Here is a 22,996-nt window from a genome sequence, read left to right as displayed (position 1 = left end):
TATAGTAAATTATTTTTGCAATAAATTACAAATTACTGTAAAAAAAAAAAAATACCACGCAAGGCTGATGCTACCGGGACCACACTCAGAGAACCAACCGGTAGTATGAATGCTGTATTAAACCCCGTTCCTCCCACCACCCAGCACCCTGGGAACCTCAATAAGTGCCCAACGGCACCGAGCCCTGAAGTAACTACCCAACTGACCCCCACTCCGAGCCGGAACTAAGATAAAACGAACCTACATCCGGCGCCTGGCGCATACCAGTACGTCATTTCCTTCCTACGAAACCCCGCCCACTTTACTTCCCTAAGGTGATTAAGGGCCGGCGGCCTAGAGGGAGGTGGGAATCACGTGAGTCGAGCGACGTCTTGCGAGGATTTTTAACCTCTCGCGAGACTTCACCCGCCTCCTCTATTCCTCCTTCCAGTGCCCGGCTTTAGTCCTCTCCCGCTCGCCGCTGAGCGAGATATTCTTTTCCAGACCAAGTCGCCTAGTTGTCGCCGCGGAGCTTTTGCTTGCTGCTGCCGCTGTCGCAACCACCACTGGGCTGCTTTGCCGCGACCCCGTCCCGCCGGCACGCCCCCAGCCCCACACAAGGTAACAAACGCGATGAGGGAGAGAGTAAGGCCTCGCCGGGCTTCGGCCTCCCCCTAGTTGAAGCGGAGGCCTGAGGCCGAGGAGCGGGCCGCGCTGGAGAGGCCCGGGCGCCGGCCGGAGTGTCAGGAGCGCCGGCCTCCTCTTCCACCCAGAGTTGAGCCCTGAGCGGCCTCGGACGGGGTTGGGCTAGCCGCGGGAACCCAGCGGGTGGGGTTGGCGTTTTAAGGACGCTCCGGGCCCTTCCGAGCCTGTTTGCGGGTGGGGCTCCGGCTCCGGGGGCCTCCGCTGGGTTCGTGTTTTCGGTTTCCCTGGAAGCTGTTTGAATTTCGAGGTCTGAAATGGTCGAGCAAGTTGTGGCGGACTTTGAGGTGTTGAGTGACCGAGGGGGAGCAGCCTGGCTTGCTCTAACCCTTTTGGAGTCCTTCCAGGCTGTGGTTGGACGGGGATTGTAAAACAGACGGGTCCTCGGAAAACCCGTATGTTTGCTAATAAAGCGAGAAAGAATTCTCTCCTATCTTACTTTCGGGAGAAGAATGAGCCAGATTTGGTGAAAGCCACGTTCCTTAGATTGCCTAAATAGGAGAGTATCAGTGCTGTTTCTTTCATTGCAGAAAATGCATCGTCAGTATTTAAGTGACTGGGTTTTTGCTCTGGATAAGAGTTTCTAAACGCATTCATACTAATTGAATAGCTCTTGTGGAGAGCTATTTGTGTAGTTAATCCAAAATCAGTTGGAATTGGTTTTGGAAGTATTTTTTAGTGCTTAAAAATCAGAAGCCTCAACACTTTCAACAGTTTAGTGCCCTTTTTTTTTTTTTTTTTTTTTGTGACAATGTAACAATCCTATTAATTGAGCTTAACACAGTGCCTTCCCTGTTACAGGACTTTAAAGAAAATTAGAAGTTCTTCTTTTTCCTCTTACCTCTTGCTTTCTGTTCCTATATGGAATTTGTCTGACATGTTTATAATCATCAGAATACTTGAAGTTTGTGTTTGGCTCACAGCTTTTTTCTGAATTGAAAGTAAAGGTAGTAGTGATAAATTACGCTGCAGTGAATTATAATAATGAGTTGGGAGCAAAATTGGTTAGGGTTGATTCAGGCAGACAGGGAAAATTACTTTTTATGGTTTGTTTTTTTTTGTTCCGTTTTCATGACCTTACTCTTTTTATTTTCTTCAGATGTCAGAGGATCTAGCAAAGCAACTGGCAAGCTACAAAGCTCAACTCCAGCAAGTTGAAGCTGCGCTGTCTGGAAATGGAGAAAACGAAGATTTGCTAAAATTAAAGAAAGATTTGCAAGTAAGTATGAGGGGACACTTACAGTTACATTGCTTGAAAAGAATATTTTTGTGTTTTACAGATGATCTATTGTTAAGAATCTGTGGGTATCCAGAACACCATTTGGAGGGAGTGTTTCACCCCTTGTGCGTACAAGTGTGTACGTACATAGGCATACATGGCTTCTAGGAGTAGCGTTGCTTCCTCAGTTTGTGTACATCAAAATGATTGAAGCATTGTTCTTTGTTAACGTCAACCTTGTATGCTCATATAATTTTAAAAAATAAGAGTTAACGTTAGAAGTCATTGTCAAACTTTCTAGAGAAAGAGGTACATACAATTTTACAAGGAATAGCTCTTCTGTTTTTAAAGACCTGGAAAAGGAATTTTAGTTCAAAGGGTAACTAAAAGGAGGAAAATATAACCTGATTAAGATTCTTTTTAATGCCAAAAGATTCTTTGAAAATGAAATAGAGCACGCATGCCAGAGATCCTGTGTGTGTGTAACAGAGCTAGCTCTAGTGCCTTGTGTTGAAAACACATTATAAAAATACCTAAAGAGATGCTTGTTTTCTGCATAAATGTTATATAATGTTTGAACTTAAGGCTAGGTTTTACATCTAGTTTTTGACACTTGTTAGCAACTTAAAATTAAACCAAATCTATGTGAGAAGGAGATCTTAATTTGTTCTTTTTGTTGTAGAGGGGCAGTAAGTATGAAACCTGCTTTTTAAAACTTGCTCTGGGGTTTCGAGACAAACATAAAACCATGATAGTAAATATCTGTTATTTCTCGGAACAATAGGTTGATTAATAAAAATACCATATATAATACTTGTAAATATGTATGAGTTTTCATCTTAACAAATTTGTGAACTTAAAATTCTGAACCTGAGTTTTTGGAAAGTTTTAAAAGATGATTAGATGGTCTATGTTCACTGATTCAAAACAAAACTTGAATCATCTTCATCCTATCTAAGTAATCCTTTCCCTCCCTTTATATCATCCTCTTGCCCATTAAAATTATTAAATTTTAGGGATATTAGAACTGCAAACAAATGAAACTTACGTGAAATGGGGTCCAGATTCAGGATTCTGAAAGCACTTACCTGGGTATAATTAAGATGAGTTAAATATTTTTGGGTTCAAATTCTGGATTTAGGATAGACTTTCATGAAGTTGCAATAGTATGTTATTTTTCTAAAAACACAGAAACCAGGGCCTCTCTTCAATACGTAGAAATCAGGCCAGTGGATTTCAAGGAGCCAGTCAATAAGAAAAAGATGTTTTGGGAGCAGTTTCTCCCACTCTCAGGCCAACTTTCTTCTTGCCTCAAGGAGAGAGCCTGGTATGCCCCCATCTCTCTGTCTCTCTCTATCTTTTTTTTTTTTTTAAATCCAACTTAAAAGCAGTGCTTTTTTCTTTGAAGAAAAAACGTCATGTGCTAGTGTTGTATATATTGCTTCCTGGGCAGTAGGAGGGAGGGGTATATGTGGAACTGGTGGAGGGGGGAGTTGGGAGTGAAGACTGAGAACGTTATTATGAGGTAATAATGTTACAGAGTAAATTGTCAGAGCCTGGGCAGAATTGTCTTATTAGGACATGATCCATAGTGGAAATACTATTGGGAGACAGACCATTGTAGTAGGCATTGTAGTAACCAGGTAAATGGCTTACTTAGGGTTCAGTTAATAATGACCTGGGGGCCATTTTTCTGTAAAATGTCCTGTTTTCTGTAACCATTTTGAAAAGCATTGTCCAATAGAAGTTTCTGTGGTGATGGAGATGTTCTGTATCTGCTGTGTAATATTATAGCCACTACCCACATGTGGCTGTCGAATATTTGGAATAAGACTAGGATGGCCGAAGAGCTGAATTTTTAATTTTATTTAAGTAGCCATATGTGGCTACCATATCAGATGGCACAGATTTAGAAGCATAAGTTCTAACACTTCAGTTAGAAATAATAGAGAATGTTTTTCCTGACCAGTCTTGACTTTGGATTCTTTTCCTCTTATTCTGTCATGGAAAAAAAAATCATTTTGGTTACTAGAAATAGGTCTGTTTTGAATTGAAAACTTCTCAAAGGTGGAAGGCATCATTTAGGATTACATAAAATTCTGGAAAGTTTTGTGCTGTCTGCTTCCATCTAGTAATTGTTATCTCCATTGACTACAGCTACAGCTTCTATTTTGTCATAGGTTTTTTGTTTTTGTTTTTGCGGTACGCGGGCCTCTCACTGTTGTGGCCTCTCCCGTTGCGGAGCACAGGCTCCGGACGCGCAGGCTCAGCGGCCATGGCTCACGGGCCCAGCCGCTCTGCGGCATGTGGGATCTTCCCGGACCAGGGCACGAACCCGCGTCCCCTGCATCGGCAGGCGGACTCTCAACCACTGCGCCACCAGGGAAGCCCAGGTTTTTTGTGTGTCTTGTTTGTTTTTTTTTAAATCCTTTTCCTTCTCTGCATTCTGGGATATACCTTGTGCCATTGATATTTAATCCTGCCTTTTATATTTGCTGAAGAATCTGTTCAGACTGATGACTTGAGTTTGTGGCCTCCTTTATTTTCTTGTGTTCCTTTTATGGAATATCCTTACTCTGGTTAAAAATTTGTTTGCCCTTTCATTTATGCAAAATGTTCTTTCTGCATTTTTTTCAGTGACCCTCATTTGCCAATAAGGCTTCTATGTTTCTTTCTTTATGTACTATCTTTCATATAAAGTTACTCAACAGGCAGCAGATTAATTTACTAAAGTCCTAATTGCCTTTCTTTTTTCACTTAAAAGAAGTGGGTTTAGTAAAATCCAGGCTAGCTAGTTGGCTAGCTCCCCAGGCAGTCTCTGATAATCACAAAAAATAGTCAGTTTATTAGGCTGTTTGCTGAATACACTGGTTCTAAAGGAGGCAGGGGTCAAGTCACTTGTCTCATATGTTACAGTGGCTCTGCATCCCCGAAACGCCTTCCTTCAGTAAGCAGAGTGCTTGAGTGCACCCCCTTTGACCTGCTGATATGTAGATCACAACATCTGATGCTTCCTGGGATTGCCGATTACTGTAACTGCTGCCCATCTGTCAATGAAGGAGCAGTTTCAGAACTCAGACTTGGGGGAGGAAAAGTAATTAATGGTATGTACCTTTAAGAACTCCCTCATACATAAAATAGTTTCTCTAATACTTTGGTCCATATACACATGTGAAGAAAAAAAAAACATTTAGAAGGGTCTTTATAGTTGTTGGGAGGGGTATGTAAAACATGGCAAAGTAAAAAGACAACTAGAGATAAATGCTCCAGATTTTTTAAAGTGTCATTTCAGTGCAGGACTCTGGAAATTATAACATGCACAGCTTTTCAGGACCCTTTTCTTTGGTGAAAATGTATTTCCTTATGAAAATATAGTGGGGAGATGTTTTATCCCAAGACACGTAGAGTTCTAAATCTTGAGACCTACAAACACAGACTTTATGTTTGTGCTTTAGTAGTTAAATGATCCCTAGTTAAATGGAATTATTTAATGATAGGGATTGTATGGGCTCTTGAGTCAGGCTTATTGGATTACATTCTTGGCCCTAAAAGTGGTTAATTAAAAACAAGACTGGATGATTTACTCTCCTTCTTTGTGTAGTACATGATCTGTTTATTTGGAAGTTCTTTGCTTATTTGCAAAAGTTATTTGCAAAAGATTGTCTTATTAAAAAGTATTTGAATGGATATTTGGCACCTAATAAAACTTTCATTAAAGATGTTAATCTACTGAATTTTTAACTTAAATCTGAGTCTTCTAGTTTTTTCATTCATAAAATTTTTTAATTACTAAAACTGATCTTTCTCCAAGGGCTTTAATAATCCTTTTTTTTAAGGCTCAAATATAAGTTTTTAAGAAATAGCCAGGAAGATTTAAAATCTTTAGGAGAGAAGTAACGTTAAACTTTCTTGTCTATTGAACCAGAGCTACTATTATAAAACCTCAGTGGGAACCAGAAGAAACTCAATACAGAGTGCAACTTTGCTAATTTTTCTCCCAGAACGTAATAATGTGATGTTTAAGATATTTTATTTGCAACAGCAGAGGAACAGGTATGCAAGTTCTTAAAATAAATCAGATAAGGTGATGCATAATATGAGTCTTCATCAGAGTAAAAATATAGCAGATTGGTAGCAGAATCTATCAATTTGTTCTATTTCTTAAGTTTTTTAACCAGCCCTACTAAACACCTTTAAAGCCAGTAAGTGTAAGCCTGAGTTAGAAAATACATTTGCCACACAGAAAGGTTTTGCCTACCTGTGTGTGTTACATTTATTTTATTTTTTTTCTTTTAAACGAAGCTGTGCTAATGTGCTTAACATTAAGGTATTGGGATATTTTAAATCTGACTTGGTAATTTGCTTACCCAAATGGGATAGGTTTTATAATAAATGAATAGAGACACTACTGTTTTTAAAATATATCTACAGTACTTTGGTAGAAATATGTATGAGCAGGAACATTTTTATTACTAATAAGGCTGCTTCAAGTGTTTGGGGGTTTTTGAGGGGGAGCTCACCTGTTGGCAGGCAGTTAATACGACTGCCAAGCAGTGCCCTGTAAAAAGTGCAGTTGCGCGACGTACACCTGACAGTGATGTGAGAGAAAAGTGATCTTGAATCTAGGTCAGTGCCTTACAGTTGACTGTTTCTCATCTTTAGGGAGGTCTATTTAGCTAAAATAGGTGCTTAAAAATAATGTACAGTGTAAATTCAAGTCTACCCTATTTCTGTTAGTATTTGAGGTTAATTAAATTGAAAGGCAACTGCCTGGGTTTAAATCCCAGCACCAGTGTATAAAATACTGTATCTCAGTTTCTACATGGGGATAATCACAGTATCTACATCATAGTATTGTTATGAACTGCAAATAAATATGTGTAGAGTACTTAATGAGTGCTATGTGGTATGAGAGCTGTTATCAAAAACTGAAAGAACTTGCTTGTTGAAAGTAGTTGACAATGTGAATTATAAAAATAATGTTAATGGTTTTTGTTTTTTCTTTTTAGGAAGTTATAGAACTAACCAAAGACCTTCTGTCAACTCAACCTTCTGAAACGCTGGCAAGTTCAGACAATTTTGCTTCTACTCAGCCCACTCATTCATGGAAAGTAGGAGACAAGTGTATGGCAATCTGGAGTGAAGATGGACAGTAAGTGTAGAAAAAAACTGTAACTATAACATGAAATAGTAAAGTACAATGGTAAGGTGATTTTAATCAGCTTGAACTACCCTATTTTAATCTTTCTATAATAGCCAGTATGACTTATAGAACGAATTTGATTCTTGGGTGGTTACCATTAATACAGTTTAATTTTTAGCTTTAGGTTAAGTTTTAGGGCAGAAGAATGGCTTGGATCCTAGAGGAAATAAACATGAAAGTAGAGGAAAATGAATGGATATTAAAAAAAAAATAGTCTAAATTCTTTTTTCCTTGAATTGAAAATTGAGTAATGGTTGGTTATCTTAGACTTTTGTGAAGCACATATACTGAAATTATTCCTATAAGAAGTATCTTTTCTCAAAAGAGATTGACTAAAGCACATATAGTAGACATGTAAGAGACTTCCTTGGCAATATTTTGGTTAGGACTTCCTTTTTAAAAAGCAGATGGCTAACTCCAGCCACTATTATCTTTGCCAAAGGGACATTTGATTATAGGAGTTTCATTTTAGACACATTGAATAGTTGAATCACTGCAGTATAAGTCTTGTAGGCTGAGTGCTAAACCTTTACTCACCTGCTTACAGCCATGATATCTTTACAGGTGTTATGAAGCGGAGATTGAGGAGATAGATGAAGAAAACGGCACCGCTGCAATCACTTTTGCTGGCTATGGCAATGCTGAAGTGACTCCACTGTTGAACCTCAAGCCTGTAGAAGAAGGAAGGAAGGCAAAGGAGGACAGTGGCAACAAACCCATGTCAAAGTAAGTGACTTTGACTTAAGCATTTTAAATGTAATCTTCCCCATTTGGGTACTGGAGATGTCTGCAGAATCTATACAGGCTAGACTAGAGTAAGAAACTTGTAATACTGTTTACCATTATTTTGAAGATTAGCAGTGTATGGTCAACATTGTCTTTATATGTATGCCTAGGTAAAGTGAAGACATTTTGGTTCCCACTTAGGCATTTAATGAATAATTATTAAGAGGATTCTATATATTGATACTTCTCACTAAACCAGGTTCTGGGTTCCATCACAGCAAAGAAGACCAAATTAGGCCTTGTCCTGACTGAGTTTATAGTCTAAAGAACAAACACATAATTAAAGAAGAACTTTAATAATAAAGTATAAAAGTAATGGAGGGAACATAATGGGTACTTTTAGGGAACAAAGAAAAGGTACCTAAACTGCATTTTAGTCATCAGGGCAAATTTCTTTGAGGAAATGATGTGTAAACTGAGATTTGAAAAGAAGAGGTGTTAGCCAGTTAATGAACTAGAAGGTATGATCTTGGGCAAGCTGCTTAACTTCTGTTTCCTCATCTGTGAAACAGGGACAATAGTATATGCATTATGGGGTTGTAAGGATTAAATGACAGCATGAGTAAAACATGTAGCACAGTTCTTGACATGTAGTAAGATCTCACTCAGTAAATGTTTACATTTAAAGAAGAAAACCAGGTGGGAACATAGAGGTAACAGAAAGAAATTCCTTTGGTAAAAACTTGGGGCTCGAGGGTGGGTGGTTTGACAAGAGAAGAGATTAGAGAGTCAGAGGCCAGATCATAAAAAGCTTGAAAGCCACGGATGCATTTCAAGTAGAGAGGATCTGATGTGTTCAGATTGGAGCTTTCGAATGATTACTGGCAGCAGAGAGAAGGCAGCTACTGCTGTCTTCCAGGTGTAAGATGATCGTGGACCTGAGCCCAGGGAGTAGCAGTTAAGGATGGACCCGTGTATAGTTTGAGAGGTGTTTAAGAGACAGAATGAACAATTTTCAGTTCTGCATATTTGCCACAATTGGCTATCTTTTGGATTTGTTAGGAGTTTTCAAAACTTAAGTTGCTACATAAATATATTTGAATTTGGGAAAATTGTATCATCTATTAAAATAAATTTGGTTTAAGCATCCCAATAAGAAAGATTGTAGAATAACATGACATTTCTATTTTTAGTCTTTGATATTTGTTTAAAAACCACACTTCATAGTAGTGATTTTATGATACAGAGGAGTCTAGATCATATAGCCTTGTTTTTAAAGACCTCTTTCTTCGTCTTTTTGGTGAGAAGTCAGTGTTAACAGACTGAGCAGAAATTGAGAGGGCTTTAGGCTCTGATTGGAAAACCCTAGTTGTTTTTGTTTTAAGAATTGTTAGCTATGATTTCCCTTTGTACTGCTGTGCTCTTCCAATCTACATGAAATAGTTTTATCTGCATTGAATCTCTTCATACAGTTTTTCCAAATGTGCAGCATATCACACTTGCTAACTGCCCATTTAACAATTGATACAGGTTTAGATAGCTTTTAATGTTGAAACTCCTCCTATTCCTAAAACACAACTGGCAAAAGCCATGTAAATGGCAAATTAAAAGTCATAGTTGCAATGTTTGATTAAATGGGTAATACATTACTACACTTGCGTTCAAAAGCTTCCAAGGATACTGTATATTTCAAATAACATTTATTTCTTAGTAGTCCTGAGTGATCGGCATTGATGTTAGCTTTTATTTGTGGGGTGAAGAATGTGTAAGTTCATTAGGTTTTGGGGTTTTTTTGGAGGGAGCAGTGGTTGCACTGCTAAATATCTCTAAGGAAGTCATCTTTTAAATTTTAAGAGTTGACATTTACCTGTTCTGTCCACACAGAAAAGAAATGATTGCCCAGCAGCGTGAATATAAAAAGAAGAAAGCTTTGAAAAAAGCACAGAGAATAAAAGAACTTGAACAAGAAAGAGAGGACCAGAAGGTGAAATGGCAGCAGTTCAACAACAGAGCCTATTCTAAAAACAAAAAAGGCCAGGTTAGTAAATCCTTTCATCATACTTTGTAAATTTGCAAAGTGCAACTGTCTTTAAAATAAAGCGAGCACAAAATAACTTTAAAATGAAAAAGGAGGTTCATAGATTTAACGAAATAGTAACTGGATCTTGAATTCAGAATCCTCTTTAATCTTTATTTTTGAGTTACTGAAAAATATCTCCATTAGCCACTGTCTCTGCAGTGGAAGCACTATGAATGAGTTTATGCCAGGAATTACAAAAGATCTGGGTTATTTCCTTTTATTTTATTTTAATTTTTTAAAAATTAATTTATTTAATTTATTTATTTTTGGATGTGTTGGTTCTTCATCGTTGCACACGGGCTTTCTCTAGTTGCAGTGAATGGGGGCAGGCTTCTCACTGCAGTGGCTTCTCTTGTTGCAGAGCACGGGCTCTAGGCGCGCAGGCTTCAGTGGTTATGGCACGTGGGCTCAGTAGTTGTGGCTTGCAGGCTCTAGAGCGTGGGCTCAGTAGTTGTGGTGCATGGGCTTAGTTGCTCCGCGGCATGTAGGATCCTCCCGGACCAGGGCATGAACCTGTGTCCCCTGCATTGGCAGGCGGATTCCCAGCCACTGCGCCACCAGGGAAATCCCTGATTTCCGTTTATAAACTAAAATTTGAAAAATTATTTGTTATCTTACATACTGCTTAGAGTGTATTGAACCCTACCTGATTTGTTAACATGCCTTATGTTGGGTGTCACTAGTGGGTTTTATGAGCACTCAGGTTCCCTTGAGGTACTTTTCCTTATAGGTGTATTTTGGAATTTTATTTTTTTCCAAAACTAATCAAGAATTGTTTGTTTCATTTCTCCTAGGTAAAGAGGAGTATTTTTGCTTCACCTGAGAGTGTAACTGGCAAAGTTGGAGTAGGAACTTGTGGAATTGCTGATAAACCTATGACACAGTATCAAGATACCTCTAAATACAATGTTAGGCATTTGATGCCTCAATAATCAGAAAAACTGTTGGATTTCATCTCTGCAGGGCTTTACATTTACCTTTTTATCCTTATATTTTTCTAAAGGTAAATTATTTGTTAGACAAGTAAGGAAGATACCATTGTCGTCATTGTTTGACTTCAGTAGAATGAAACTTGAAGAAATTGTATTTGATAACTGCTATTCATTTAAACTTTTTTCATTACTACTACCAGTTTCCTCAAAGTTTGTTGGGTAAAGCAACTTTTCTAGATAGATGCTGAGTAAATACAGCACTTAGATTAATTATTGATCTTCCTAGTATCAGGCCCCCACTTAATGGATGGCATATACGTTTTGTAAGGTTCTAACTGGGAAGTTTCAGATGCTTTGAACTTGCCACATATTCTAGCAATTCACTGGAACATCAAGGCAAAATACCAACCTGCTAAAGAGAACTTCTCTTCATTTTTTTTTTTGTCTTCAGCTTAAACCTAGCTGTTGCCCAGTTAACCTAAAAGTAGGTTAATTTGTAAATGGCAGAGTTTTTTTTGAGGTTTTTCTCAACTCGTTTCCTAAGCCTATTAGGCCATCTCTGAAATTGATCCAGCTCTGTATTCTTTTCACTGAATTTTAGTTTTATGTAAGAAACCATGTTTAGGACCAGCTACCTTTTCTAATGTTTTTTTTTGTTTTTTGTACGTTTGCTTTCCTCCTGTGTTGATTTTCACTTATGGTAGTGGTACCATTTTTTGGATGTGTAATGTTTATATGAGAAAACAAAAAGCTGATGTATAGCCCTGTATACAATGTAGATACTATTTTTGTAAAAAACCGAGGCTAAATTAATGAACAAGAGTACCGAATGTTTCATCATTAAAAATTTACTGTATTTCTTGTGCATTAATCTGACCATAATTTCCCTGTATAATGTTCACGTAGCTGAGTTTGTAATTTTTGTTAACTAGATCAAGTTGTCAGCATTTGTTGGTAAGTGAGCATCACAATTATCCTGAGTTGAGTTTAAGCCAAATGTATGCGTAGAAAAGGGTCTTCCTATTAATGGAAGATGGTGATTTTTAAGATGTGTGTTAATTTCAGTTTTTGTATGTTTAACTTTTATTAAATAAAGTGTTTTTAAAATCTCCAGGGTGTGTTAACAGAAAGGTGAAGTTAGCTGCTAGCATTGATATAATGATTAAGCATACATCATTTCCACAGAAAAGAATATTGAGTGTGTAATAAATGTTTCGATAAATCCTTATGTGCGCCTTATATTGGACATAAGAAATTGGAAAGGACAGACTAGTTTTATTTTAAGGGTTGTGCTTGCATAGGGGTGTTTGTAAATTTTTGGTAGAAGGGGAAAATAAAAATTTTTATTAAGAAAAAAAATTTTTTATTTCATGATTTTAATTTTTTTGGTAAATTGAAGCTTTTTAAAAAATGTTTTTGGCCACGCAGCACGGCATGTGGGATCTTAGTTCCTGGACCAGGGATCAAACCCGTCCTGCCTGCAGTGGAAGCTCAGAGTCTTAACCACTGGACCGCCAGGGAAGTCTGGTAAATTGAAACCTTCAGGAGGACAGTGATGAGAGAGAATTCCTCGTGTCTCCATCTCCCTCCCAACTCAGGAGATCACTGTTGTTTTGTTTTTTTGTTTCTCTCCCTGTAATTTATGGCCAAAGGGTAGAGCACATAGGACAGAATGAAAGGTGAAGTAGTTTTTCAATACAAGGCACAAATTACAGTAGAAAAGGAGCTACTTAGCCCGAAAAACTTCTAAATATACTAATGTTCTTGTTACCAGTATAACAAACTTTAAATCAGTGGTATCCTTAAAGGATTGCAAGGGAACCCTAGTAATTAAAAAGCACTGGAAGGAAATTTGGTATAACTCTGTGGCCATACAAAGTGGTTTTTGGTGAGATTATCTTGGTATGTTTGCTGGAGTAATAGTTCACCTGGTGTTTGTGTAGGCAAGACTTGTGTTGAGACTCGTGCCTCCTTTGACTCTATGGGCCTTCCTTTCTGCACATTAATTTTCCTGGAGGGCTTTGCAGTAGAAGGAGAGAGAAGGGGAAAAAAAAGTGACCGTGTTGTAGAAAACATTTTTTAACAAATAGGCATATAGCATGAAGTCAAGAGCCTGTGTGTCGAAGACCTAGATGTGGTCCTTTGTAAAGTCCTGTTGTCAGGATGATGATAGTTTCTCTGGACTAAACTTAAAAATTAGGAATCCTGGGGGGACCTGTCTCATAATGGATGCTGAAGTTGAGAAAATCTTAATGAGCATGATACCAATGGTATTTTACAAATGCAGGTGGTTAAGCTCTCAATATTCTAAAATCAAATATGATGCTTGGTCTATGAAGGTTTGTTATAAAATTTAATGGAGAGGTTACCCTCTTGTCAAGAAAGGAGACATGAAGCTCTGAAATGGACAGACTGAACCATACTTGATGGCCCCCACGTGGCTGTGGTTGCATTTGTCTTTTCTCAAAACTTGACATTTGACTTTGTTATTGGCTCTTTCAAGGAAAGTACAGTCCTAACACCCCCAAAACAATTTTAAATTTTAATATTAATCACAGATAACAGTGTTTTAATTAACATATAGAAAAGTCATATTGGAAGAGCAAGGACTCTGGAGCCAGACTGCTGTGTTTGAATCCTGGCTCCCTCATTTATTATTTGTATGCATAATTCTCTGCCTCAGTTTTCTCAGCTGTAGAATTAAATTAATACGTTTCATTAGGTTGTAAGGATGAGTGAGTTAATATGTGTGAAGTGTTTAGTAGAGTACCTGGTATGTTGTAAGCACTATAGATAGAAGTGTTTGCTACTACTGTGCAGAGCTAATGATGACTATCTGATCTTTTTTCCTTAACTTGAATAACAATTCACATTATAATGGAAATAATACTATTGCTTATAAATGTGTTACTGAAATGTTACCAAATTACCAAAGTTCTAAGACATTAAGTAATCCTGATAGAGGTTTAAATTTTTGTATTTAGGGTTTGTTTCTTAGTGGGAAGGGGGTTACACTCCTAATAAAATCACTTTTTTTTTTTAATTTAATTTTTATTTTTGGCTGCGTTGGGTCTTGGTTGCTGCGTGGGGGCTACTCTTCGTTGCGGTGCACGGGCTTATTGTGGTGGCTTCTCTTGTTGTGGAGCATGGCCTCTAGGCGCGTGGGCTTCAGTAGTTGTGGCACATGGGCTCAGTAGTTGTGGCTTGCGGGCTCTAGAGCGCAGGCTCGGTAGTTGTGGTGCATGGGCTTAGCTGCTCCGCGGCACGTGGGATCTGCCCAGACCAGGGATCGAACCCGTGTCCCCTGCACTGGCAGGTGGATTCTCAACCACTGTGCCACCAGGGAAGCCCCACTCGTAATTCTTGATTAAGATTAATGAGGGATTCTTGGATCTGGGTCCTACTCCAGGCCTGTCCAGGCCAAGGTATGTCTTGTTTTTTTGACAGACACCACACAGGTGATTCTGATGTGCATCCCTGGCTGAGCACCATGTTTTAGGTTAAATGTGAAAACGGTTGGATTTTTGAAATGAAGGCAAAAATTTATAAGTGGCAATTTTCTGAGCCCAATTATGAAGACTTGGGCATCAAACCAAAGTGAAAATGCATCCATTTAACGTAACAACTCATTTTTTTAAATACTTGTTTTTTCACAACAAAGGATGTGCATGTGCATGCACGTGTGTTTCCATTACAATGCAGTTTTAATGCTCTGTATGCCTTTAAAATAGCAAGGGAAAACCATGAAGTGACAAAGGAAACTCAGTTTTGTAAGTTGTGTGGTGTCTGTAGATTGTGATTGTATAAGGTGAAAAACACCACTTGCAAATTAAGCGAAGTATTAGAGTTTTGATTTGGCTTTTTGCCTCAACTGGGTATTAACTGAGATATAAAAGAAGGAAGAAAATGTATTAAACCCAACAAGGTTTTGTATTTGTTAAAATATTTAGAGAGTTCAATAAACATGTGCTGAATTGTATTAAGTATTTGTATTAAACTATGAAACAACCAGTTAGTATAAATGGTAATTTACAAGTTCAACAGTAAACGTAAACATTCTTTGTATCTAGGATTTTTGAGTTGCAAGTTAAACTGAATTTTTACTGCAGTGGAGAGGAAAAGCATAGCAGGTAAAATAACAGGTAATGCCATAGTTTAAACAAAACCAAAGCTATTGATTCCCCTTATACTATGATTTTTTTTAAAAAGCGTACCTGTATAGATGGGTATAGACGTATTCTTAAGAAACATCTCAAGAGGTTCAGAAACCCGTAATATTGACATTCTAAGAATTTGTTTTCGCCTAGCCAAAAGTAGTAAAACAAACAAACAAAAACAGATGAAGGTGTTATTCTGTGAGGGTCCTCGCTTGCCTTTTCTGCCATTCAGCTTAAGTATGTAAAGGTTCTTTTGTGGCCTTGAGTGGCGAAAAGCAGATCTGAGAATAATGCTGGGCTTGGGTTAGCTGACAGCTGAACTAACTAAAAATATCAAATTATGGCTACTTGTCATCTTTTAGTTCCCAGAAATAAAAACTGGCAATTTACTTCCACCAAGCACCTTACCAGTTCATTTTTACAAAACCAGTATGGACTTGTTACTGGAATTATTAAAATTGTAACTTGTTTCCCCAGTTAGTTTTTTTTAAGAGCACAGCTAAAGAAGCTATGGTTATTCTTATTGGGAGAAAAGGTTTGTTTTTTGTGTGAAGAGCTACTTCACACAAAAATCATGGTTATTATTTTGCTGGCTCATGATTTTCCTTTTTTGGTGAAACTGATGTGCTTTTGTTTTTTCTCCTTTCAAGCCCTGTACTCACTTTAGCAAGATGCAGTGAATTTCTGACCAGAGAAACAAAGAATTCAGGCTTGGAGGAAACACTTGACTCTACATCCTGGGAAAACTAGAGTTGAAGCCTGAGATCCGTAGCGAGGCTAGTCTTTAATAGATGGTAATTGTCCCAATTGTTAATTGCTCAGAAGTATGCAGGAAGGAGGAGTAAGTATCCCTTTGGTTCTTTTGCTCAGAATTTTTCCCTCCAAAATCCCTGTCAGGTTTAGTTGACCTAGCTTTCAGAGTGAGTGTGATGAAGCTGCTAATTTAGAAACAACTGACTTCTTAAATTTTTATTTTTTACATACATTTTAGAGATATTTTATGGCTTTTATGTTTTTACAATGCTATTCTGTACCCTGGTGTGAAAATCTAAAATATCCCAGTTATTGTCCTACTAGTAAAGAGTAAAAGCATTTTTCCATAGCTAAGAGCTTGAAAAAATAGAAAATATTCCAAAATTATAGGAAGTTGGCAGTACTTTATAAGAGCTTCATTTAAGCCATTTCTCCTAATAATTACTATATAGAAAGGTAAAACAAACAACTGAAGCTGTCAGCCAGTACATCTATTTTGAACTACACTTATTATTTCCAAGAATCAGATGTATTCCAAAAGAAAACTAGTTTCCTGTTGGATCTGGTACCTAGGCCAATAAGATTTTTCTTCATGGTGAGGCCAGCACTAAAATATTAACTAGGACACTCAATTTATTATGCAATGGTTACTATCAGTGTATAACATACTCAAGCTCAGGCCCTTTCCTTTTTTTAGGAAGACCAGGTAATCACTAAAACCAATGATACATAAATCTTATAAAGGCTTTATTTAAAAATTTCTATAGGATGTCAAAATTTACTTCTTACAATGTATAACCTGCCACAGAATTTTGTGAAAATGAATCATTTTATTAATAGTTTTATTCTGCAAGACCCAGAGTCAGAATAACTAAAATTCAAGATTAAGGATGAAGAGATTAGAAGGCTGCATTCATCGGAGGAAGTAGAGAAGTATAACACCTGTTAATTTCCTTCTGGCACTACATGCTCCTGGGCTGTGGTGGTGGCATGGATCCACATGTGTCCGCTTTTGTAAGTCTTTTTTTTTTCTTTTTTTATTCAAACAGAAAGTCAAAAATTATCATCCTCATCAGTTCACTCAGTCTACATATATCAGTTTTAATCCTTAACAGTCTTTCAAAATAGAGGTAGTATTTCTATCAACTTTCCAGGAGGAAACAAGTCTCCATGAAGAAATTTAGTATGTTGCCCAGGGTCCTTAGCGAATGTTAGAACTGCTATTTAAATGTAATCAAAATGCTTGTTCTTCCCCTATTATGCTCTTTTTGGAAGGGAGTGTGGAATTTTTGAGGTGGAAGGATAATAAAAGAAAAAGGGCAGCTAGTTGCTTCTTCAAGTGGAAGAAAACAAACCCTCAAAAAAACCCTTCCCCGAAAGGGTAGACCATTTCCTTGTGAGAAATGACCGGGGATGCAGTGTGGCTTTAGGTTAGAAGCCTTGCCTGAACAATCCTCATTGCCTTTTAAAATCCCTTCATAATGCTAAAAACTGTCATTGTTACGGCCCTAGAAAAGGCATTTCTGCTGGAGTTTCTCATACCTATTCTAATCAGAAACTAGAGTCGCAATGACTTCATCACAATCTTCTTTGGTAATAATATGCACAGAAATAGGATTTACCTGTACCTATTAATTTATCACTCAGACATTTTACATAGGGGGCAGTGTTAACTCAGGTTAGTAAGGACTAAATGGGAACTTCCAGATTGGTTTTCAATTTGAATATTAGTAGAGTCAAAGGGATTCCCTAAAAAGTTATTTGGAGAACAGATAATTAGAATGACAAATGGCTTTGTGTCCTACCTGAAGAAATTAAGATTATTGGGTACATTAAACCATCTGCAGTTAGGTTATGTGGAATTATCAGTCAAGAAGGCACCTGTTGTAAATTACTGAACAGGAAATGGCAATGATTAAACTGCCATTAATTCAGACCACTGAAGTGGTATAAACATAGACATTTAAGGAGATAGTTGCCTCAAGATATGCTCATTCATATTTTTTCCTTCATAGAGAAGGGCGGTACAAAAAGCACTCGTGTGTTCTTCATTCACAATTTTTATTTCTTGCAGTTAACTTTTTGTATCTTCAAAGTCCATTTGTCTTTAAAAAAAATTAATACTTATTCATCATACAATCCATCCCCTCCCCCAAGGAAAACAAATTCAGGGAAGGAGTAATTTAGGGGGCAGTTGAAATAGGTACTATAGGTTCGTGACAAAGGCTTCCCAGCCCACCATCCTGTACATATACAACAAAATTGCAGCACCTCAAGTTCACCTAAATGAAGTCCCAAATTCCAGCCCTCGGCGAGTGATGCAAGTGAATGCCATGGGAATTACAAAATGGAAGCTCTGTCACTGGCTTCCATTTATTTTCCATGGTAGTTAGCAGAGTCTTCAAACTGTCCCCTTTGGGAAAGTCAAAAATAAGCAAACATATAGAGCAACATTTTGACCTGGCCAGGAGTAATTATAAATGAAACCAGAAATAATTTACCTGGGCCACAGAAATGAATTTCTTTTATCATGTTTTTCATTAAGTCCCCAGCACCTGAAGTAGCAAGTTCTAATAATGGGCTTCTAAAGGCATGCAGTTTTTCACACATCTACTTCAAAGAACTTCTTCCACTCAAACATACCACAGTCAAGGACAAAATATTTTTGGAGGCACGGGAAGAGCACAAGAACAAGTAAGTATATGATGAGGCCTTGTGTATGACCAAGATGGTTCACTTCATATATAGAAGCAGTGAGAGCTGTTAAAAGTGCTACTTACAAAGGATGGTCTAACATTACACACACAACTGCACTGCTAAATATGGTTGTCTTTATTTTCTTTTTCCTTGCCCAGCCCTATCTAAGCAAAATAAAACTACAGGACTGAAATTAACCCATTAAAATCAGCAATAAGTTATGAAAATCATAAAGCTTTTTTTTTCTTTTTTAAGTAATTAAGGGTAGTTAAATTATTTAAAGTACACAAAGTCCAAAGAGCCAGGGTAAGGTCTCCAAGGCTTCCTGGGGTAAGGGAGAGGGCCAGGGGAGAACCTGGGAGTTTGAAAGACAAAAAGGGAACACGTGACATCAAAGTGCAGGCTAGAATTTCACTTAAAATAACATTTCTGAAAATATTGACAAGAGCAACAATAGCACCTGCACAATGGGATTGTGAGGGAGAGAGACTGCCTGTAGGAAAACAGAAGCAAATCTTTACATTAAAATGAGACAAGTGCCGAACTTAACTATGTTAACTATGATAGTATGTCTACTATAGATATCAGATGGTTAAAAGATGGTAAAAGGTAATGATTCTAAAAGAAAACAAAAACAGCATTGACCTTTTTTCTACTTAGCCCAGACCTCATTCATTTTGTGCACTATAAAGAGTGAGGTGTGAGGTGTTTTATCATTATCAAATGCTGCATCAAAATAGATGATTTTTTCCCATGTGTTTTTCACTATAAAAGACGTCTATGTTTTTTATGGACAAGCTTTAAAAAGATGTCATTTTGGTTTTCAACACATACAAACAGTTATCAAAATCTGAAATAAAAATGCTGCCATGGCTCAGACCTTGGCCTGCTAATCTGTGTGCACAACTCTTCTGGCCACGCAGACACAGAGGCACATGGAGCTTTTTCCTTCTGGCCCCTCTATCCGAACTCAGGCCCTGTGTGGTAGAGGGTGTCATGCACACAGACCCAAGGGCCTAAGGGCAGCTGACTGTAGAGCTGGCGGTTGGGTGCCCTAGTGCTAACAATGCTGGATAAGGTTAGCTTGCTTAGCATGGAATCCAACAGAAAGCTGAGCTGCATGATGATCCCTTTCAAAAGGCTTCATGGGAGTCTCTCCTTTTGCAGAGCATGAAATGAGCTTTTTTTTTTTTTTTTAAAAGAACTGATCATCCACAGGCTTCATGAGAAGCTGTCCCAGGCTTGAGTTTTAATAGTTCTTTAGCTATCCAAGATTAATGCCTGATTATCTTGTCATTACTATAGGTTTGATTTTTGTTTTTAGGACCAAAAAAGCTCAGGAAGTGTTCATAATCCCATCCTTAAATGTGTCTACTCAATCAATGTAGTATGAGCAAACTTGAAAAGAAAAAGAGGATGGAATCTCCAATGTCCTCTTTCAAGTCAACTAAATCAAATCGAGAAAATTTCACACGTTTTCTGCTGCCATTAGAAACTGATTTTCAGATATGAATATTAGAATATTTGTTCTGCTGAGGGAGTCTCTGCTCCACTTTTTGCTAAGTATTTGCTTAAACAGAGGTCTCTTGACCCTTCCATTCAAGTATAGTTTTGTTTAGCTTTAAAGAGGAGACTGCATCATGAACCCAATTTAAGAGATTGTTTGGATTGAACTGGCCCAGTGAATATTTTGCCCTGCACTGTTATGTCATGCTGGGTTCTAGGAAGTGAACGAAAGTTTGACACTGGCACTGGAGTAACCCTCGTCACTCCCAATACTCTGCAGGCTGCTGTGGTCATCAATGTCACTGATGCTGGTGGTACTGATATTGTCCACTTCTCCATGGGAGAACTCTGTGCTTTCAACATCCACTTCAATCTCCTCTGCCAAAGGGAAAAAAGGAAGAATGTTAGTAATCTAGTATACGTGTGCCTTCAAGAACAGGGGGGCATGAGGAAAAGAAACTACTTTTTGTAGTATAAACTGTTATACAAACTATTATCAGTGATCTCTGAAGAACAGAAGGACCCAAAGATTAAGAGACACAGGGATATATTTTACAAGGGAAATGTCTGGTATACAGTGGTGGTCTCAATTTAAGCAGCAAGTTTACTAAAGCCTTTGACACCAGTCCGTCTAGACCTTCCACCAAAAGCACTTGACCTATTTGGGAATTAGTGCTTAATATTAAAAGATCCCAACCCCAAGTGGTTTAACAACATTTGTTTTGCATTAAACTAGAAACTAATTCTCAGTGATCTTTATTAAGCAGAGTTGCCTTAAAGGGGGGAAAAAGCATAAACTGAATACAGGTGAACTAGAAAATGTATCCATCCGGCCCTTTGGTGGTATTATTTTACAGATAGTTCTAGGTATTATTTTACAGATAGACTTCTAGGATTCATCATAAAGATCTCTGACTATTCAGTAACCAAAATTAGCCAGTCATTATAAAGTGGACTCTGAGAGATTTGTCTTCAATTAAATTCTCTTGCATCAAATATAGCTTGAAATGAGGGCATGAGTCTTAAAAGTCTCTGGATTATAGTGAGATCTATAGTAAAAATTACAGTAAAGGCATTTTATTTAATACTGGTGGTATTTAACTTTACTTCAAAAACCAAACATGATTAAAAAAAATCTAAATACATATATGACCCAGCTATGTATAGATATTTTAATTGTTAAATACTACATATACAATCACCAATAATATATAAAAAGCAATACACATTTTTTTTTTAAAGGCAGTTGAAAGACCACTTCCTCCCATAACAGACAGGATGAACTCAATATTCTTCAATTCTCTTAAAACAAACTCAAAGCCTGATGTTTCACATTTGGCACTGATTTTAGCTATTCACACTGCTCACACAATCACTTTAGGAAACACAGATTCTAGCTGAGCGCAAGAAGACAGAGTAAGTTATTTTAAAGAGCATAATTTTCAAAAGGGCTTGTTGCTTCTAAAAGTTTTAGCAATCTGTTTTTTTTGGTTTTTTTTTTTTTTGCGGTACGCCGGCCTCTCACTGTTGTGGCCGCTCCGGACGTGCAGGCTCCGCGGCCATGGCTCACGGGCCCAGCCGCTCCGCAGCAAGTGGGATCTTCCCGGACCAGGGCACGAACCTGTGTCCCCTGCATCGGCAGGCAGACTCTCAACCACTGCGCCACCAGGGAAGCCCTAGCAATCTGTTTTTACAATGCAGGCAGTTGTCCAAACAGGCTGTACAAATAATCCTATGAATTCATAACTATTTGTTTCATATCCATAATGCTTCACAGGCTATTTAGTGTTTCCCAGTATCACAGAACACTCATCCAACCTACATTTGGGAAACAAAATCAAGACACCCTATCCAACAGAGCATGCTGAACTCAAAACAAAATAAAATGAGAGACTGTTCTAGCCAAATGGACTAGAGATGTTACTAAAAAAGTTCCTATAACTCTGGGAAAGAGAGCTGCCAGAGAAGAACAAGAATGGTACTTGGTAAGGTACTTGCACTTTGGGAATACTAAAAAAATGAGAACATTTATAATGATGAAAACATACCCTCTCTCTGCAATTTGGAGGTGGGGTGGGTACAAGGAGGTACCCACTTTTTGGTTATTTGAGGGTAACCAAAAAAGTTGATGAGGAAATATTCTTCTTTAAAGAAGAAAAAGTTAATAAACACAAGAAGAATGATAGAATTAGAAAATCACTATTTTGTAACAACTAATGAAATATTGATTGAGCAACAATCATCAATGACCGTTAAAACTATTAAGTGAAAGGTTGATAAATCTGCATAAAACATGACATCACCTGAACCCACTGACCAATGTTATCACCATCATGGGACAATCAAAAATAACACTGATGCAACAGGAAGTACACAGCGCCATGAAGTATTCTTGCCTCAAAAAAGAACATGAATTAAATCAGGCCTCTAGATCTACCAACCAGTTTACAAGAAATATGAGGGACAGAACATGTTAAATGCCACCACGAGGATTCATTCAGCCAAATCTAGAATGTGGGAAACTCTATAAGAAAAATGGCCCAGTTTCCCAGGTTCTACAAGAAATAATTGGCACTGAAAAAAAAAGTGGGAAAGGGAAAACTATTATAGATTAGAAGTACAGTTGACCCTTGAACAACTCAGGGGGTTAGGGATGCCAACTCTCCACAAAGTCAAAAATCTGAGTCTAGCCTTACAGTCAGCCCTCCCTATCTGCAGATTCAACCAATCATGGATCATGTAGGTGCTGTAGCACATATTTATTGAAATATATCGACACCTAAGTGCACCTGTGCAGTTCAAACTTGTGTTGTTCAAGGGCCAACCGTACCTTAAAAAGTACAAACAAATGTAATGTAGACTTTGTTTGGGTTCTAATTCAAACATACCAGGGCTTGCCTGGTGGCACAGTGGTTGAGAGTCTGCCTGCCGATGCAGGGGACACGGGTTCGTGCCCTGGTATGGGGAGGTCCCACATGCCGCGGAGCGGCTAGGCCCGTGAGCCATGGCTGCTGAGCCTGCGCGTCCCGAGCCTGCGCTCCG

At 38.0% G+C, this 22,996-nt stretch overlaps 2 protein-coding genes across 4 annotated transcripts in view; one reads left to right on the top strand and one right to left on the bottom strand.

The window, feature by feature from the left end:
* The first annotated feature begins 411 nt into the window (after positions 1 to 411).
* On the top strand, positions 412 to 11,954 carry SMNDC1 (survival motor neuron domain containing 1). Of its 2 annotated transcripts, none has more exons than XM_027112557.1 (6): positions 412 to 600; positions 1,781 to 1,900; positions 6,910 to 7,052; positions 7,668 to 7,829; positions 9,714 to 9,867; positions 10,704 to 11,954. In XM_027112557.1, the coding sequence occupies exons 2-6, from the start codon at positions 1,781 to 1,783 to the stop codon at positions 10,839 to 10,841; spliced, it is 717 nt and encodes a 238-aa protein (XP_026968358.1). In that variant the 5' UTR covers positions 412 to 600; the 3' UTR covers positions 10,842 to 11,954. The 2 variants fall into 2 exon arrangements, with proteins under 2 accessions (XP_026968358.1, XP_026968359.1); XM_027112558.1 differs by lacking the exon at positions 412 to 600 and adding an exon at positions 4,817 to 5,004 and having other exon boundaries at positions 1,788 to 1,900.
* A 5,839-nt stretch (positions 11,955 to 17,793) lies between these two features.
* The window catches only part of MXI1 (MAX interactor 1, dimerization protein), a 100,009-nt gene continuing 94,806 nt past the window's right edge, over positions 17,794 to 22,996 (bottom strand). For both annotated transcript variants that reach the window (XM_027112555.1, XM_027112556.1), the window contains exon 6: positions 17,794 to 20,332. In XM_027112555.1, the coding sequence (XP_026968356.1) occupies positions 20,169 to 20,332 (164 nt within the window). In that variant the 3' untranslated portion in view covers positions 17,794 to 20,168. The remainder of the gene's footprint in view (positions 20,333 to 22,996) is intronic.

The sequence above is a fragment of the Aethalodelphis obliquidens genome, unplaced genomic scaffold, assembly GCF_003676395.1.
Source record: "Aethalodelphis obliquidens isolate GAN/ISIS:26980383/991018 unplaced genomic scaffold, ASM367639v1 scaffold11, whole genome shotgun sequence".
NCBI classification, from domain to species: domain Eukaryota; kingdom Metazoa; phylum Chordata; class Mammalia; order Artiodactyla; family Delphinidae; genus Aethalodelphis; species Aethalodelphis obliquidens.
The sequence above is the reverse complement of the archived record's forward strand: the minus strand, read 5'-3'. Positions and strand labels throughout refer to the sequence as shown.

Bases quoted from the DNA above. Each gene is read 5' to 3' on its own strand.
- SMNDC1 (XM_027112557.1), top strand. From the start codon at position 1,781: ATGTCAGAGGATCTAGCAAAGCAACTGGCAAGCTACAAAGCTCAACTC. The intron at 7,053-7,667 runs GTAAGTGTAGAA...ATATCTTTACAG, and splicing joins ATCTGGAGTGAAGATGGACA to GTGTTATGAAGCGGAGATTG. The intron at 7,830-9,713 runs GTAAGTGACTTT...CTGTCCACACAG, and splicing joins GGCAACAAACCCATGTCAAA to AAAAGAAATGATTGCCCAGC.